This window comes from Anser anser, assembly GCF_964211835.1.
Source record: "Anser anser genome assembly, chromosome: 1".
In the NCBI taxonomy this organism is placed as follows: domain Eukaryota; kingdom Metazoa; phylum Chordata; class Aves; order Anseriformes; family Anatidae; genus Anser; species Anser anser.
This window is the reverse complement of record NC_139720.1, coordinates 104,669,077-104,683,903: the sequence shown is the minus strand read 5'-3', so window position 1 is coordinate 104,683,903 and position 14,827 is coordinate 104,669,077. Positions and strand designations below refer to the sequence as shown.

Sequence of the window (14,827 nt, the reverse complement as noted above, 5' to 3'; positions counted from 1 at the left end):
ATGGAAAGCCCATCCACAGGTCAGGGTCAGGACCAAGTCCAGTGATGGCTGGGCAGGGAAAAAATAGCAGTGAGAAGTTCTGACAAAGCTGCCCTAGTTGGACAGGCCCTTTATTTACAAGAATACATGCGGGGAGAAATACTACAGCCACCTGTTTTGGACCAAATCTGTGGTTTTCAAATGCATCTTTATTGATTGGCTGATTTAGCTCAAGTAATATGAACTTTATTTTACAAGAATCTGCAGCTAACCAACTCAAAAGGAAATTACCATAATTACCTTGTACAATATTGGACTAGCGCGCAAAAACAGAAGTAAATGCCACAATCCAGTTAAAAGAAACGTAAAATAACTAAATTAATGTGTAAACTCTAAATGCAGCAAACAGCTGAGATTAGTCCCATACTTATCACTTATAAACCCATCAGTGAGAGGGTAGAGGTCTGAACAATTTAAAAAAAACACCTCAGATTCCAATTGATTTCTCCCAAGTGTGCCTAAGCATGGGTTAGTTTGAGACAATACACAACCATGTGCTTAGCAGCACATGTGAGTGAGTGGGACAGTGGCAGAGAGATGTACACCATCTGCCCCCATCTTGTCTCTCACCCTAAAAAGCCTTCTGGGTTTGTTCTCTGCTTTAGAACATTCAGAACTTCCTAAAACAAGAAACTGATGTGGATTTGCACTCAAAGGATGTGAAAAGAGTCTGACCATTGGAAGAAAGCGGGCCAGTAAGAGAGGACTGAACACTGCAGGCAGAAACTGGTTATCTAAGCTGGCAGTAGGTACAACTCATCCAGACACATTTATTCCAGATGAACACATGATGGAACAGCAAACCTGAACTTCTGGATGAAAAAACAGGTAGAAAACCACCTACTTCATCTTTTGTCCCCCCATTCTCTGTCTGTCCAGTCTGACTACCCTGCCTAGATCCTTTGCACTTCCTCCCTTCTCTGCCATTCATCTGCTACTTTCCATAACACACAGTCAGTGACTCTCCTGCCCTACCATACTGCCTCCTTGACCTTCACACAGTTCTGTCAGTGACTCCCGCTTCACACGCCCAGCCTGCTTTTCTGCCATGTACAACTCAGTGGAACAAGTCAAAAAAGCCTGAAACCTGATTTCCTGTTTCCCATAATCCGAGAAGCGCTCATCTTGACCTCTCAATTCTGAGGAACAGAGACCTGGGATTTAACTTCTTCATGTATATATAGTAAACACTCTTGATTTATTTTGGACTCCAACTGTCTTCTTCATCTATCTTGTCTTTTCCTCCATCCTGGTCCCTCCCCTAAATCTAGGAATGTTTACAGTAATTCAGGTCCAGTTCTCTGACTTTAGGTAAAACCCCAGAACCTTCCTGAACGTCAGCTCACTCTGCAAACCCCAGCCCCTCATCAGAGTTATGGCAGTTATGGGAAAATCTGCTGTTTGTGCCACCAGGAAGAAACTGCTTTGGCATGACAGCATAAGGCTTACACAGGACAGAATCTATCTGGTACCTTTCTAAGAACAACACTGGCTTAAAGTAATTAAATAAAAAATCTACAGAGAATCTTTTCCCCTTCATGTCTAAAAGCACCTCTCTTGTGTCAGAGTGGCACTGCTGTCCAATCACAAAAAGCCAGCAAAAGACACACGGGAGGGACTGATTTCTTCTGCTTGTGCAAGTGGTGCAAGATCTGTACAGGGATGAGACATGGAAGGGAAGGCTAAGCCCAAAGGACTTCTGCTATCTTCAAATCTGCAGCAGACTGGTACAAGAACAACACTGATGGCTAATTTTCTGTGTTCACCAATAACAAGACCATTAGTAATTAATCACCTTAATGCATTGCAAAGGAGAATAGTTAGATAGCAAGAAAAGCTCTCTCACTTGTAGGTTAGCTGGGAACTGGTACAAGCTATCTAAGCAGCCTCCAGGATCCACCTACATGAATTTCACTAAGAACAAGTTGGAAGAACAGTCATGTTTGGTATACTCAGCCCTGTCTCAGAGCTGGAGTGGGCTAGTTGTTCTCATGAGGTCCTTTCTAGCCCTATGCTTGTAAGTTTAGCAGTTGGCTTCCCTGAAAAGAACAAAAGGGTTGTTTCATTTTTTTTTTTTTGTCCAGCACTTGCAATTAAAGCAATAAAGGAAAAAAAAAATCCTTCCTTTTTCCCCCATCCCCTCAATCTTTATGTCTCACAGCTGAGGAGTTCCCAACCCTCAAGAATTATCCTTTCTAAAACTGCTGAAGTGACAGAAAATGCAGTAGTCTTGTAATGCTTCACAGGTAGCATCTGGAGTGAGGACTGTCAGCAGAAGACAGCCTTGTATGGGCAGGATGAAATATTTCACAGCTTGCTGAATGCTCATAGGAGTGTGGTCTGTGCCATGGGTAAGGTGTGACACGGTCAGTGTACGATGCATGTTCCAGGCATGCCTTCCTCATCCAATGAAAGGGTTACACATGAATGGCCATTTCCGTCCTGTGCAGTCACTCTCCAGGAGCTCCACTGGTTTGTCTAGCAGCCTCCAGTCCTGGCTAACAGCTTCCAGCTGTGGCAACAGAAGAACTACAAACAGCGGAGTCTCCCCACTCCTCAACCCAGCACTCCTTGCTAGCCTATCAGTTCACCCTTTCATTCACTGTACCCTTAACCTCCCTCCCCTCAATTAAAAAATGATGGTTATAATTAATGCATGGAAGGTGATAGCATTTGTGCATGTATTACACTTCCAGTTCTCTTCCCCTCTTCTCAAGCATTGTCCTTCCTCCTCTCCAACCCCCCCCCCCAATCAGTTCCATCAGTCCATCTCGCCTGCATGCCTGGGGGGCTGACGCTCACTTGCCATAGACGCTCTCATCACTGTAGGCCACATAGAGAAAATAGTCCTCCTCGTGGTTATCCTGCAAGGGAAGAAAGGGAGAAAGTAACAAACCATAGCCCTGTAACTCACTACATGTGAAAAAGCCCACCAGGAGATCACTGTAACAAGAAGGGCTAATCCACTACATCAGAATGTGTGGAACAATGCTCCCTTGCCACAGCTCTGCCTCTAAATGCAGACATGTCACATTTCTGGACACACCGGATTTACTAGAAAAGCCACAGCCAGAGCATCGTGAAAACACGCAACAGGAACAGCCCTGACTGTTGCAGACTGTGCAGCAGAATGTCAGCACCTGTACGGCCTTAAGGTCAGGGGGAGTGACTTGGAGGGCTTTAACATGTCAAAAATAATCTCTGCATACTTCGGTGTTTGATAAATGTGGTTACATTCGTCATTTTTCAGAACACCTTAACAAGCCGCTGTCCTGTTTTATATATGGACAGTAAAACAGATGTTAAGTGATTCCATGGACACAAAAAGTCTGCAGGATGCCAGAAACAGAGTCCAGATCTCAGCTCTGGACAGTTAGACATACTTTCATCCTCCATGTCCAGATCTGTGTGTGCTAATCTTATATTATCTTCATTAGTTTATATACACATTGTCCAGTCATTGTTAAAAAGCATCTGGCCAAATAAGGCTTGCAGCAACAAATTGGAGCTCTCATACTAAAACACACCAGCACAGTCAATGGAGAAATCAAGGAGAAATCAGCTAAGATTGGCTAAGAGGAAATTTCTTTTGTATAAACAGGAAAGATAGTGCTTATGTTCTGTTTCCTGCTCCCGACACTCGTGCATCTGAAATACAGGTAAATGGTTTGTTTCAATAGCTTGTTAAAGTAGTAGGACCAAACATATAACTGCTGGGGAAACTATTCACCACCTGATAAAACATCACTTTCAACTAGCAAACAATTAATTACAATTACTAGGCTCCCTGGACTCCTCCTTATAATCGCAGAACATAATTTTCCTGAAGAGATGAAGGATTATAGCCCAGGCCAAGGGCTTCCATGTTCAGGGATCTGTGGCCAAGCTGCACCTACTGTCAGCTGAGTGGTGCACAGTTGAACTTCAGTGAGGATATGCGTTCTTCTGGACACTCCAACAAGAGGAGAAAGAGATGGGCCAGGCTTACCTCATACAGCTGGCCCATGGTAGCACTGGTGGGGGGGATGGTATTATTGACAAAGAAGAACAGCGCATCCTCTGGCCTCAGGTGGATTCGCTTTCGGATTAAGAAGTAGAACTGCCCAACTGAAGAGGAACAGAGGAGAACATCTTAGATGCAGAAAGACCTTCATTTTTTTATTTTTTTAATTTATTTATTTTATTCTTTTTTGCTTTATTTTATCCTAAACATGGTTGTTTTCTTTTGGGAAAGAAGCCGTGGAAATCACATACTATATGTAAAAAAATAAGGAAAAACGGCCAATGGGGAAAAGCAAGTAGGAACTTCATGACTGCAACCACATTAGCAGCCATCCTACTCAGTGCTGGCAAATTCTCTATGCCATCTTAGGCCATTACATCCTCTATATCCACACCTCACCTACTATGGTAGGAAATGCTCTACTGCAGGGATTGGTGAAAAGACATTTAACTTGCTTAACCTTTGAATCCTATACATCAATAACACCTTGGAGAATTTTGCCAGAGTGTAAATATATTTATAATTCCTGAAAATAAATTCCTTATTTGCTTTAGCTATTTTCCACAAGAAAGTATTCTGCAATCAATTTTATACTGTAAGGGAAAAAAAAAAGCTGTTTCTTTAACTCATTCATGTTCTCAAATGAAAACAAAAACATACTATATGTCCATGACCACTCAGAAAAGGAACTTTGTGGCCATGACTCCAACCACGGTGGTGGAAAACTATGACACTCTTTCAGTAACTTGTCTCTTCCTGCAACAAGGATACAGCCTCTGGCAACCTGAGCTGCAGCTAAGTCATCATTGATCGATACTTATGCTACTGCCTATGACACACAATCCAGTCATTTTCATCATAGCTAGAAGTCAGCAGTAACACGTGCATATTAGTTAAGTTAATGGTACACCTCAGACATCTCAGACAATTCTGCATGCTGGTAATCCAGACTGCAAAATGCATAAATATAATGAGTATAGCTAAGTAAACTGGGGTAATGATAAGATGCTTAGCTCAGCCTGCCTGGATATTTTTAGGTGATGGTCGTATGAAAAAAAAGCACTTCTAAAACTTTCTCACTGAAAATCAGAAAGAAAGGAGGTAGACTTTATTACCTGTGAGGTCAGAAGGTACAAGATACTTCCTTTTGTCTAGGTCAGGTACTCTGGCTTTTGGTGCTTTTTCTACAATTACCTGGAGAGACAGAAAGCAAGAGACAAGCCACGGCTATCATAAAAGGAAATGGACGAAAAAAGCATCAGTGTGAAGAGATATTACCCTTTTAGAGAGCTGGTGCTAGCAGACCTTTAAAAATTTCTTTAATCTATAACAAATAGACAACATTAAACAATAGACAGCTGAGAAGAAGACTGCAAATCACTGACAAATAGCTGTGCTGGGAACCTGGGATGTAGCAGTAAGCACAATGAGTGTGCTTACAAAAAAAAAAAAAAAGAGAGAGAGACTGGAATAGGCATAAAAATAAACTACAATAACCAAAAAAAAAAAAAAATCAGGTCACCTTGAAGGTCCCAATGCAGGTTAATTTTGTATGAAGGAACTACCAGGAGGCCAATACATGAACACAAGTAAATCGAACTGTTTCCAGGTTACATTTCTAAACTGCCTGGCACAAAATCAGCCCTAGTCCCAGTAGTCCCATATCCTACTTTCCAAGTTCACCCATACTGAATGCTCTAGAACGAAGCACAGAATTAAAGAGAAACTGCAGCTTACTGTGGAAGGTTGTGTTTTTTTTTGGCAGGGGGGAAGAGGGGAAGGAGCTGTTAATCCCCAATTCTTCATGTAGTTAACTTCTATCCTGAAACTCATATCTCTTATTAAGATAATTATTTTCCCTACTTGATATAGTTATGTACATTTCCTTATTCATATAAATAAATAATAAATATAAAACCGGGTACCATCTGGATCTACTGAGACCTTTGACACAAAATACTAATCCTTATTATATGACATAGAAAAGCGTAAGTTCAGCAGCTTTAAGGTCAAAGAGGCAAAGAGATCTTCTGCTACATAAAAATATTTGTTATGAGAGCTAGGCAAAATGTTTACCTCTGAAGTGGGAAGAATTCCAAAGTGACCTGACCTTCTTCCATGAAAAGGCTCAAAAATCTTTCCAGAGTTTGGAGGTATGTTTGCATGGAAATACCGTGCATGTGTGGAAAAGAAGTGCAGGCACTGCCAGGTTTTTTTTGCACATATTTCTAAACAAGTATAGATATATTACATGATTCAATCTATATGGTTTGCTGTTCTGCAGAAGCCATTTTGACCATCTAAACAAGAAGCTGAATTTCCTAAACTTTCTAAACTTTTTCATTTCACTATACCCCATGATTGAACATAATCCATATGAGACACTGTGGGACTAATTTCTAAGGCCTCCTGCTCCCATAGCCCTTTGGCAACCATAATCAGCAGGTATGTCTGCTGTACAATAGCTGAACTGCTGTGGACTAAGACTTCTTTAGAAGCAAAATGGTGCCACATCAGCAAGACACTATGTCAGAGAAAAAAACATAGTGATCAGCTTGGTGTATTAGCCTGGAAAAAGTGCCATGCCAGCCAAACTCTCCTCCAGAGACGCAAGTGAATATCTGCAAAGCATGTCACACAGAAGGGATGCTGGCTTGGACTTCTCTTCACTGTGCTCCATTTGGATGCTGCCAGCACAGCCAAAAAACCCTGAAAGTTCTAGGTTTATTTTTGAAATAGAAGTGCAGTAATCTCTGCTAGTTCAAGAACTTCAAGCACCTCAGTACAAGGCAATTGAGCTCTTTTAAGTTTGTGGTAAGAGATGCATTTCCATACAAGAGGCAATTGATAAGTATTGTGAAGGGTAGCCAGTTCCACAGCCTTGCTGCACAGGTGCAGGCTGAGCAGCAACAGCACTTTGCCTATTTTCTTACCCTCAAATCCTACAAGGCAATATATAATAGAATAAATTGCAGTGGAGAAAAACTTTTAGTTCTTGCCTCTGATTTCAAAAAGAGACAAGCAGAACTTCTAGGCAGTAGCAGTGATATGACCACACTGACTCAAAAGGATGGCATGTAGCTTGGTCGCTAGATAATAAGGAAAAGAAGATGGGGGTACCTCAAGTTATGCCATGCTTGAGGATGAGGTGAAAGTGTTGGGGCTTCTAAACCACTAAGAAGGATTCAAATCAAATCACCACTGAGCTTGAGAGCGATCTCCCTCTTGTGAAGAGCAGGAAAAGAATGGATGTGTTTTGATAGATTATCAACTGTAGTCAATGTGCCTAATAACCCAAATATCTCTTCTGAAGGTTTCTTCACACACACTGACAAACCTACAAAGAAAATCCAAATGGCAGATACAGATTATCTCCTTATCTGTTATTGCTGGGTTGTGACTGTGGAAATGTGGGACTGTGCCAACATTATAATCTCAGCAAAATGCTGTGATGTATCAGGGCACTGCAGCGTAAGCAGCCAAAGGGACATCATCTTCAAGGATCGTGCTGTTGGGAAGGGCAGAGGTGGAAGTGATGCAAAGAATGTTGTCTGCTGCATTCATTTGTTCCATGGGCAGCTCTGACAACAAGCTTCCCCTAGCAATCCACATCTGGGCCTCTCCATGAGGTGTCTGCACTCCTCCTCAGCTCCTTAACTTAGCTCACCTTACTATTTTGGTCCTGACTTTCTCCATAAAGCTTTGCAGATGGCCCTCTATATAGATCTTACCTCTTGCCAGACAGGGTCTGGTCCTAGGCTCCCCACACAGCTCTTCCAGACACATCTATCATGATCTCCTGCATTATCTGCCGTGCTGATCCTCAGTTTACAGTTTGTCTTACTCCTGACCTGCAGAGCCCTCTGTGGTCCTTGTCTCAAAAAACAGAACGGCATGTACTTAATCACTGACTCGATGCATGATTAACCTGCCATGCTATGCCAGGGGCCCCCAAAACAGATGGGCAAAATGCACCCAAATTCCGACTTCCAAAAACTTCTGAAAAAATAGTTGTGGGCCACTCCCAAGATGAAAAAGGGTCTTGACCTCTGGAATAACTGCTCCCCCTTGCCCTTAGACTTACAGGGAAGTCTCACTTCACTTGCACACTGTACCCCTGGGCAGTAAATCTAGGGCAGACCTCTCCAGTGGGGATGGAGAGAAAGAACATTTGCAAAATGTTTATTAAAAGAGGACCAAAAAAAAAATCACAACTAATCTTGCTATTTTTGCTTTGCGATTATTAATAGTAATTATAAAGCCAGGAGTTTTCCACCAGCATTCCAAAGAGACCTATGGACCAGTTTAGCTAGAAGATGACCTTGTTTTCCAAGTGACCTTTTTTCCACAGTTTATTAAAGAGGAGGGCAGAAAGACTAAGAAGGACCATTTACTATCATTTTTTTCTCACCTGGGAAGGAAAAGGACAGAGCAAAACCACACTGAAGTGCCAAGCCAAACGCCAGAAAATAAAAATAAAAGCGAAGCACCTGCTGAGACGGGTGTACATCTTGTTTTCTGCATCTCGCTCATTGTTCTCCTCCATTTTCAGAGCGAGTGGTAAGCTCCTTCCCCACCCCCAGCCCCACGCACACAGCCTGCCATAAAAAGATGAAGGGCGATCTCGCCGCCCAGCCACTGCGGATGCCTGACAAAAGGGGGTACGGCACCCCAGCACCCCCACCCACCATCACGGCCCCCGACATACGATAACCTAACAGCTACCGGTCCGCGATAAAGAAAAACGCGGTCTGGAATTAATATCGGAACATCGCGGTAGCCATCATCTTTACTAATCCCGTTTTTTTTTTTTTTTTTCCCCCTTTTTTTTTTTTTCCCCTTAAAAAGAAGCACAGCGGCGGGCGGGGGGGGGATGGCGAGGGCTGCAGGGCGAGCCCGGCACACTCACGGGGACTCTGTCGGGGTATTTCTTCCGGATTTTCTCCCCTTCTTTTTTCCTGTACTCGAACGGGTGGTCCTCCTTGTACTGGAACTTCATGCTGCGGCGCTGCCGGGCCCCGCCGTGCCCTCCCGACGGCTGCTGCTCGCTCCGCGAACCCCCAAAAACGCCCCCGGCGCCGCAGCCCCGAGCCGAGCCGAGCCGAGCCGAGCTGCGGGAGGAGCCGCGGCCGGCAAATGGGGCGCTGTGACGCTTCTGCGAGGCACCCCCCCGTCCCCGCCCCCTCCCACTCGTGTCACCCCCACCTTGACCCGCGCGTGTCAGCAGCTCCCGACGTGCGGGGTGGTGGCTGGCTGCCTCTACGTTCGTTTATCGCGGGTTTTGTCTTCGGAATGAAATGAAATGAAATAATAAAATAAAATAAAATAAAATAAAATAAAATAAAATAAAATAAAATAAAATAAAATAAAATAAAATAAAATAAAATAAAATAAAATAAAATAAAATAAAATAATAAAATAAAATTAAATTAAATTAAAAAAATACAAAACAAATACAATGCAATACAATACAATACAATAAAATGCAATACAATAAAATAAAAAAATAGAATACAAAATAAATAAAAAAATAAAATAAAATATGGTTGAGCAAACCCTGGCGTGACTCAGGGGCTGTACGGGTACGCACTGCACCGTGGCCGAGGCCCGGTGTCCCCGCGTCACGCTGGGGTCCCTCTGCTGGCCTAAACCTGGGGGATCGAGCCCCCCTCCACTCCCCCCCCCCCCCCCTCCCCCAGCCTGTTCTTCACTTCTTTAGGTTCTTTAGGCTGTGGGATGTAAAACGAAGAAAAAAGGGGCGGTGATTTTTCATGACCGTCCCTGTCGTTGTTGGATCTGGATTCTTCTGTTTATTTTTTGTTCTCTCTCTCAGTTAAAAAACAGGGAGCAGAAAGCGTGTCGCGTAATGCACCAGACCAGATGCACATTACAGACAGCAGATAGTAAAGGGAACCGGCTGCAAACAAGCCCGAACGGCCATCCAATTTTAGCCCAGTTACTCAGCTGATGCATTCTTGGAATATCTAATTTTTTTTTTTTCTAGCAGTGGCTAGGCTCACAATTACTTACTGACCAGCAAAAGACACAGTATTAATGAATGGATCAGCGTGGTCAAATCAGCACAAAAAATTAAATGCTACTGCCTTGGGCACAATGGATGGGAATGCATCAAATACTTATTTCATTGCATGCCTCATCCGGAGAAGCAGAACTTTTCCAAGGATGATCTTTTATTTGTGCAGCGGTTTTGGTTGCAGCAATAGGTGCTGAGTGAGGCAGCAGCCTGCCTTGGATGCCATAAGGCAACTCTCCGAGGCCACACCAGTGGCAGAGGTGAGAGAACCCAGGCTTCCCATATCTGATTCAACCCTGTGCCAGTGTGTTGACACGGAACGAGTAAGAGTAGGAAAAGACACGCTTGCCATTTTGCAGGATTCTGCTTCTACAGTGTGGTTAGAATGGAAAAAGTCTAGAATGGAGTGAAGAGGCAGCTTGAAATCTGAAGAAATTGAAGAGCAAGTGGGATGTCCCTTAATGATGTCCTGTAAGGGTGCTCCTTCGTGGTAAAAACAGAATCAGAGGAACATAAAGCCCTGGTCTTTTTCTAAAAGTACTCATACAAATCCTTTAGGCTGCTCCAAGAAACTCATAATTCAGGCATTACTGGTGGCTTTATCCCTGTACACTGATACGCACACCTGATTTGCCTGCAGGGTGGGACTCAGGCTGACAACAGAGTTTAGGACACGCCTATTACAAATCACCCCAGCAGACTCACAGTGTGAACTTGTGCCCTCTGCCTTGTAAAAGAGTTGTTTCACGTACTGCCTGCCACCCACTTTTGCACTCTATAGCCCATTGCTTCTTGAACTTGGAGGTCTTTTGGTGGCGCTCTCTCTTCAAGCCCTGGCACGCTGTTGTCTCTCACACTGTGTGAAGGAGACATATGGATGAAACTCATTTACTTAGATGCAGATATGCTGATGGTGGCAGTTCCCAGAAAATCTGGTCTGGCATGGGAATACAAACGGGTATGAGATAGGAATCTCACCTACACTTACAAATTAAGCAAGTACAATCAGGCCTGTCACCTTAAAATGCCTTTATAGTGAGAGGTGATGAATAGGCAAGTTAGGGGTGTGTTTTCTCTCACCTGAATCATGACATCTACTCTTGTAGGGCTGAAGTGGGCTCCTTGAGAACTCTGGCAGATGTTTCAGTGCCTATAGGGTTACTACTCAACACAGTGCTGTGTGACCTCCTACACAGTGCAAGGACCAACTCCAACAGGCACGTGCCAGGCTCTCTTAAGGGCAGAGCAACCAACAGTGGGAATGGCATAGATGAGTGTGTTTCAGTCTTTAGTAGTTCACATGCATGAGGTTAGTACAGGAAACATCATCAACTTGTTTCTGTCTGTGCTTAGACATGTGGACATTTCCCCATGGTTGCAGGTAGTGTCAGAGGATCTCAGAAGGGTGAGTCAGAAGCAAGGCATCATTTTTGTTTAGACCTGGAGAAAATGCTGGTTTTGTGGCATAGTTCTTTTCACCCATGTTTGGCCTCCTTTTTGCTTCCTAATTGCCTGCATCATAGCAGTTGCTAAGTTTACTGGTCTTTAGAGAGGTAGCTGCCTTTTCCTCAAGTGAAGATTTTTTATTGCCTGTTTCACCCAGGCCACCAGCCCACTGTAGCTGTTTTACAGACTGATCTCAAACTCCTGTTAATCACTGTTTCCAACTCCAGGATTTTGTGTATATATATATATATATATGTATATGTATGTATATGTATATATAGGATACTGAGCTAGCATCTAGGTTGAAATTCTGTTACAAATAGGTGAAAAGTTTCTGGGTTCTTCCCTGGTCTGATGCAAAGACATGGCCCATGAGAGCATTGCTAGGTGACCTCTCCTGCCCCAACAAATCCCATGTGAGGATTACAAATCCCCTTACTGAACTTTTTCTGTCCTGATGATGCAGCCCTGGATATGCAGCCACAAGGCTTGCTCCTCCCACTTTCTGCTTCCTCCCCATCAGGCACTGAATTCCCAGCCCTCTCCTCCGGCTCAGTAAAAACAATAACGTCACTGGCACAACGGCAGGCAGGAAGATGATACATGCAGAAGCAGTAACAAACAGCTAGGCATCTGACTTAGAGTTCTTATTAAAATGTCAGCCCATGGGCATGTGACAAACCCCACATTCTGGGTCCATGTGCTGGAGGGAGGAACTGGAAATGAGGTTGGTTGTTTTTCCTACACTGAACTCCAAGCACAAAGTGGTTCCCAGAGTGGCCAAACAATGAGTGCTTTCTTAACTTTGAGTGTCAGAAGAACTCTGAGCATGTAGCGTATTGCTGTGTCTGCAGATCACGCAGGCAGAGCTTCACTTTAAAAGAGATTCCCTAAGTACTGCCAGTGCTGTAACCATAGAGACAGGAGATAAAAATATTTACTCAGAATCCAGGGGCAGGGGGCTGCAGCCTGTGCTGTGCTACGCAGTGCTCCAGGGGCAATGCTAGGAGCTCTGCAGTATTCGACTGTGTGGATCTTTTCCTTTCTTCTAGGAAATGTCTCATTATTTTCTATGCTGAAGTCTCACCTCTCTTCTCAATTTTCTCGATTTTCTATGGTTTCTTATTTCTGCTAAAAAGCTGTTCATTCCTCTCAAACTGATTGCATGGACCTCAGCTCAAGTTGCTTAAATGCATACAAATAATGTTATATGGTGATAAACGGAATAACTTGTACCATGGTGAAAAACAGCAGGAAAGGACAGCAAACAGATCTCACTAACACAAGTTTGGGATCCCTTTGTTCCAGTCAGGTAATTAGAGTGGCCCGTTGGTGAAGGGTATTATTACCACTTATAGTCCTGTGAACACAAAGGAGAAATGGAACAGTGGGGCTAGTGTTTCTGAATGCCAGCTTTTCTCAAGTACCCCATGTTTTAATGGTGGAGAACCTAAGGGAAGTAAGTAGACACCTCTGTCACAGAACCTGGTATAGGTGTACTCTTGGTTCCCTCATGTGTTTCCAGCACAAATTACTAAGGCTTGTCTGACACTAGCAGTTAGACAAGGTTTAAGTCAGCAAAGTGCATGGGAATCTTTACATGCAGATCCTTAATTACTTATTCATTGCTTAAGAGAATTCCTTTTGCTCTCATCTTTCTCTTGTTGTGCAGGATATTGGAGTGCTCTGTAGAAAATGTGTGCGCCCATCCATCCAAGTTGACACTAGTCCCTGTACACAGCAGCTAAACCAAGCCTAAATTTATGTTATGAAAACCAGAACCCTTTCATTTATTTTCCAGGTATGTCATTCTTTATTCGGGGGCAATTCATGTCCTTATTAATTTTAAATGAGGGGAAAACTGTTGCTACTTGAGTATTTGTTTAAATATTGCATAGAAGTAGTAGTTTCTAATGTTCAATAGTATTTAATGTTTATACTTCATTTTCATTCTGAAAGCATGAAAGATCCCAGAAAGCTTATTGGCCATTATAAAATGACACAGAAGATGATATATTCAACATCTGGGCTCTACAGTGAGATGTAACCACCTCCAATGGAGAACAAAACCCAGCCAAATAACTGCAAATAGCAGAACAAAGTAGTAGCTTAGCTCTGTAAATAAGCATAATATACTTTTATGGGGTGTGGTTCTGCTTTACTTATTTATTTACTTTTTCTCCCCACAAAGTACACGTGATCTTTATTGATTAAGTCCTCATTTTTAGATAGTTTCTGGAAGAGAGAACTTTGTCAATTCATGACAGACCTAAGAACAAGAGTAAATTGTCTCCAGTCAATGACATCTAATTGTTGTTTTTAGAAACCATCTCATATCATTATGTAGAGTGTCTGTAGATCTGTTACTATTTTATTTATCTATTTATTTATTTATTAATCTGGTTGTTTCATGTCCTGTAGGCTCTGAGTGTCTGATTCATTGCTAGAGTTATAAATATTTTCTCTGAAATTGCTCATCTGAAATCACTTTAGTAGGAAACTATCCCTTAACAAGTGAAGTTATATCTATCATTATTGTCACATTATTTGATCTCTTGCCAGCAAAAAAGCCTTGAGGTGTCTGCTCCACTATGTTACAATTAAGTGTGAGACATGCGAAGAAGGATGTGAGCAGATGGAAAAGTGCAGGAGAGTTAGACTATACTGGTTCTGGTCAGGGGAAATAAATCAGCAGGTATTACCCAGCTCTGGGTACAAGTGACATGTAACTTTTTCCTTGAAATGGAGAAAGGAGATAGTAAAGGTAATGTGTTGTGGAGAAAGGGGAAATCAAGAATTTTAAATCTTCCCTTTTTATTGCACATCTTATCAAAATTACAGTGTAATTATTATTTAAAATTCTTAAAAACTATTAATTCCTGTTCTACTAGTCATGGGAGGAATTCCAGCAGCAGGATTGCTGCCCTGTGGAGCACGTCTGCCATCTCATGTTAAATGCACGCACAGCTCAGTTCTCGGCCACCTGTGTTCACAGGCAGGAAGAAAGGGGTGGAGGCAGTGGAGGAATGGTATGTTCCCAGTGGAAATGATTGTGAAGACTTCCAGGAAGTTTCTGGTCTTGATAGTGCTCGACACATGTTCAGCAGATCCAAATGTCTCTGCTTGCTTCAGGCTCTGACTGGAAAGTAAACAAGAGCCTTCCAGGAAACGTTCTGCAGCTTGCTGGAGAAGTCAGTCTTGAACTGGACTTCAGGGACCAGCTGATGAAATAGGTCACACTATTAGATGTTTCACAAACGGTTACTATTATTTCAGACGTGTTGTAGAGCAGAAAAGGCATAACC

The 14,827-nt window shown here is 42.8% G+C and overlaps 1 protein-coding gene across 5 annotated transcripts; it reads right to left on the bottom strand.

Moving 5' to 3' along the window:
* Positions 1-170: 170 nt before the first annotated feature.
* LOC310893006 (gamma-aminobutyric acid receptor-associated protein-like 1) lies at positions 171-9,241 on the bottom strand. 5 transcript variants are annotated; one of them, XM_083821396.1, is made up of 6 exons: positions 8,454-8,845; positions 7,774-7,918; positions 5,158-5,236; positions 4,028-4,146; positions 2,842-2,903; positions 171-2,568 (listed from the first exon to the last, which is right to left on the bottom strand). In XM_083821396.1, the coding sequence occupies exons 1-6, from the start codon at positions 8,573-8,575 to the stop codon at positions 2,538-2,540; spliced, it is 558 nt and encodes a 185-aa protein (XP_083677522.1). In that variant the 5' UTR covers positions 8,576-8,845; the 3' UTR covers positions 171-2,537. The 5 variants fall into 5 exon arrangements, with proteins under 5 accessions (XP_083677522.1, XP_083677521.1, XP_083677523.1 ...); XM_083821395.1 differs by having other exon boundaries at positions 171-2,551; positions 8,454-8,628; XM_083821397.1 differs by having other exon boundaries at positions 171-2,551; positions 8,533-8,603.
* Positions 9,242-14,827: the final 5,586 nt, after the last annotated feature.

Excerpts from the sequence above, each read along its gene's own strand:
- LOC310893006 (XM_083821395.1), bottom strand. The coding sequence starts at position 8,575 with ATGAGCGAGATGCAGAAAACAAGATGTACACCCGTCTCAGCAGGTGCT. Across the intron at positions 5,237-7,773 it reads CAGACCCTGTCTGGCAAGAG|GTAATTGTAGAAAAAGCACC; the intron begins GTAAGATCTATA and ends CTGTCTCTCCAG. Across the intron at positions 2,904-4,027 it reads CCATGGGCCAGCTGTATGAG|GATAACCACGAGGAGGACTA; the intron begins GTAAGCCTGGCC and ends CTTCCCTTGCAG.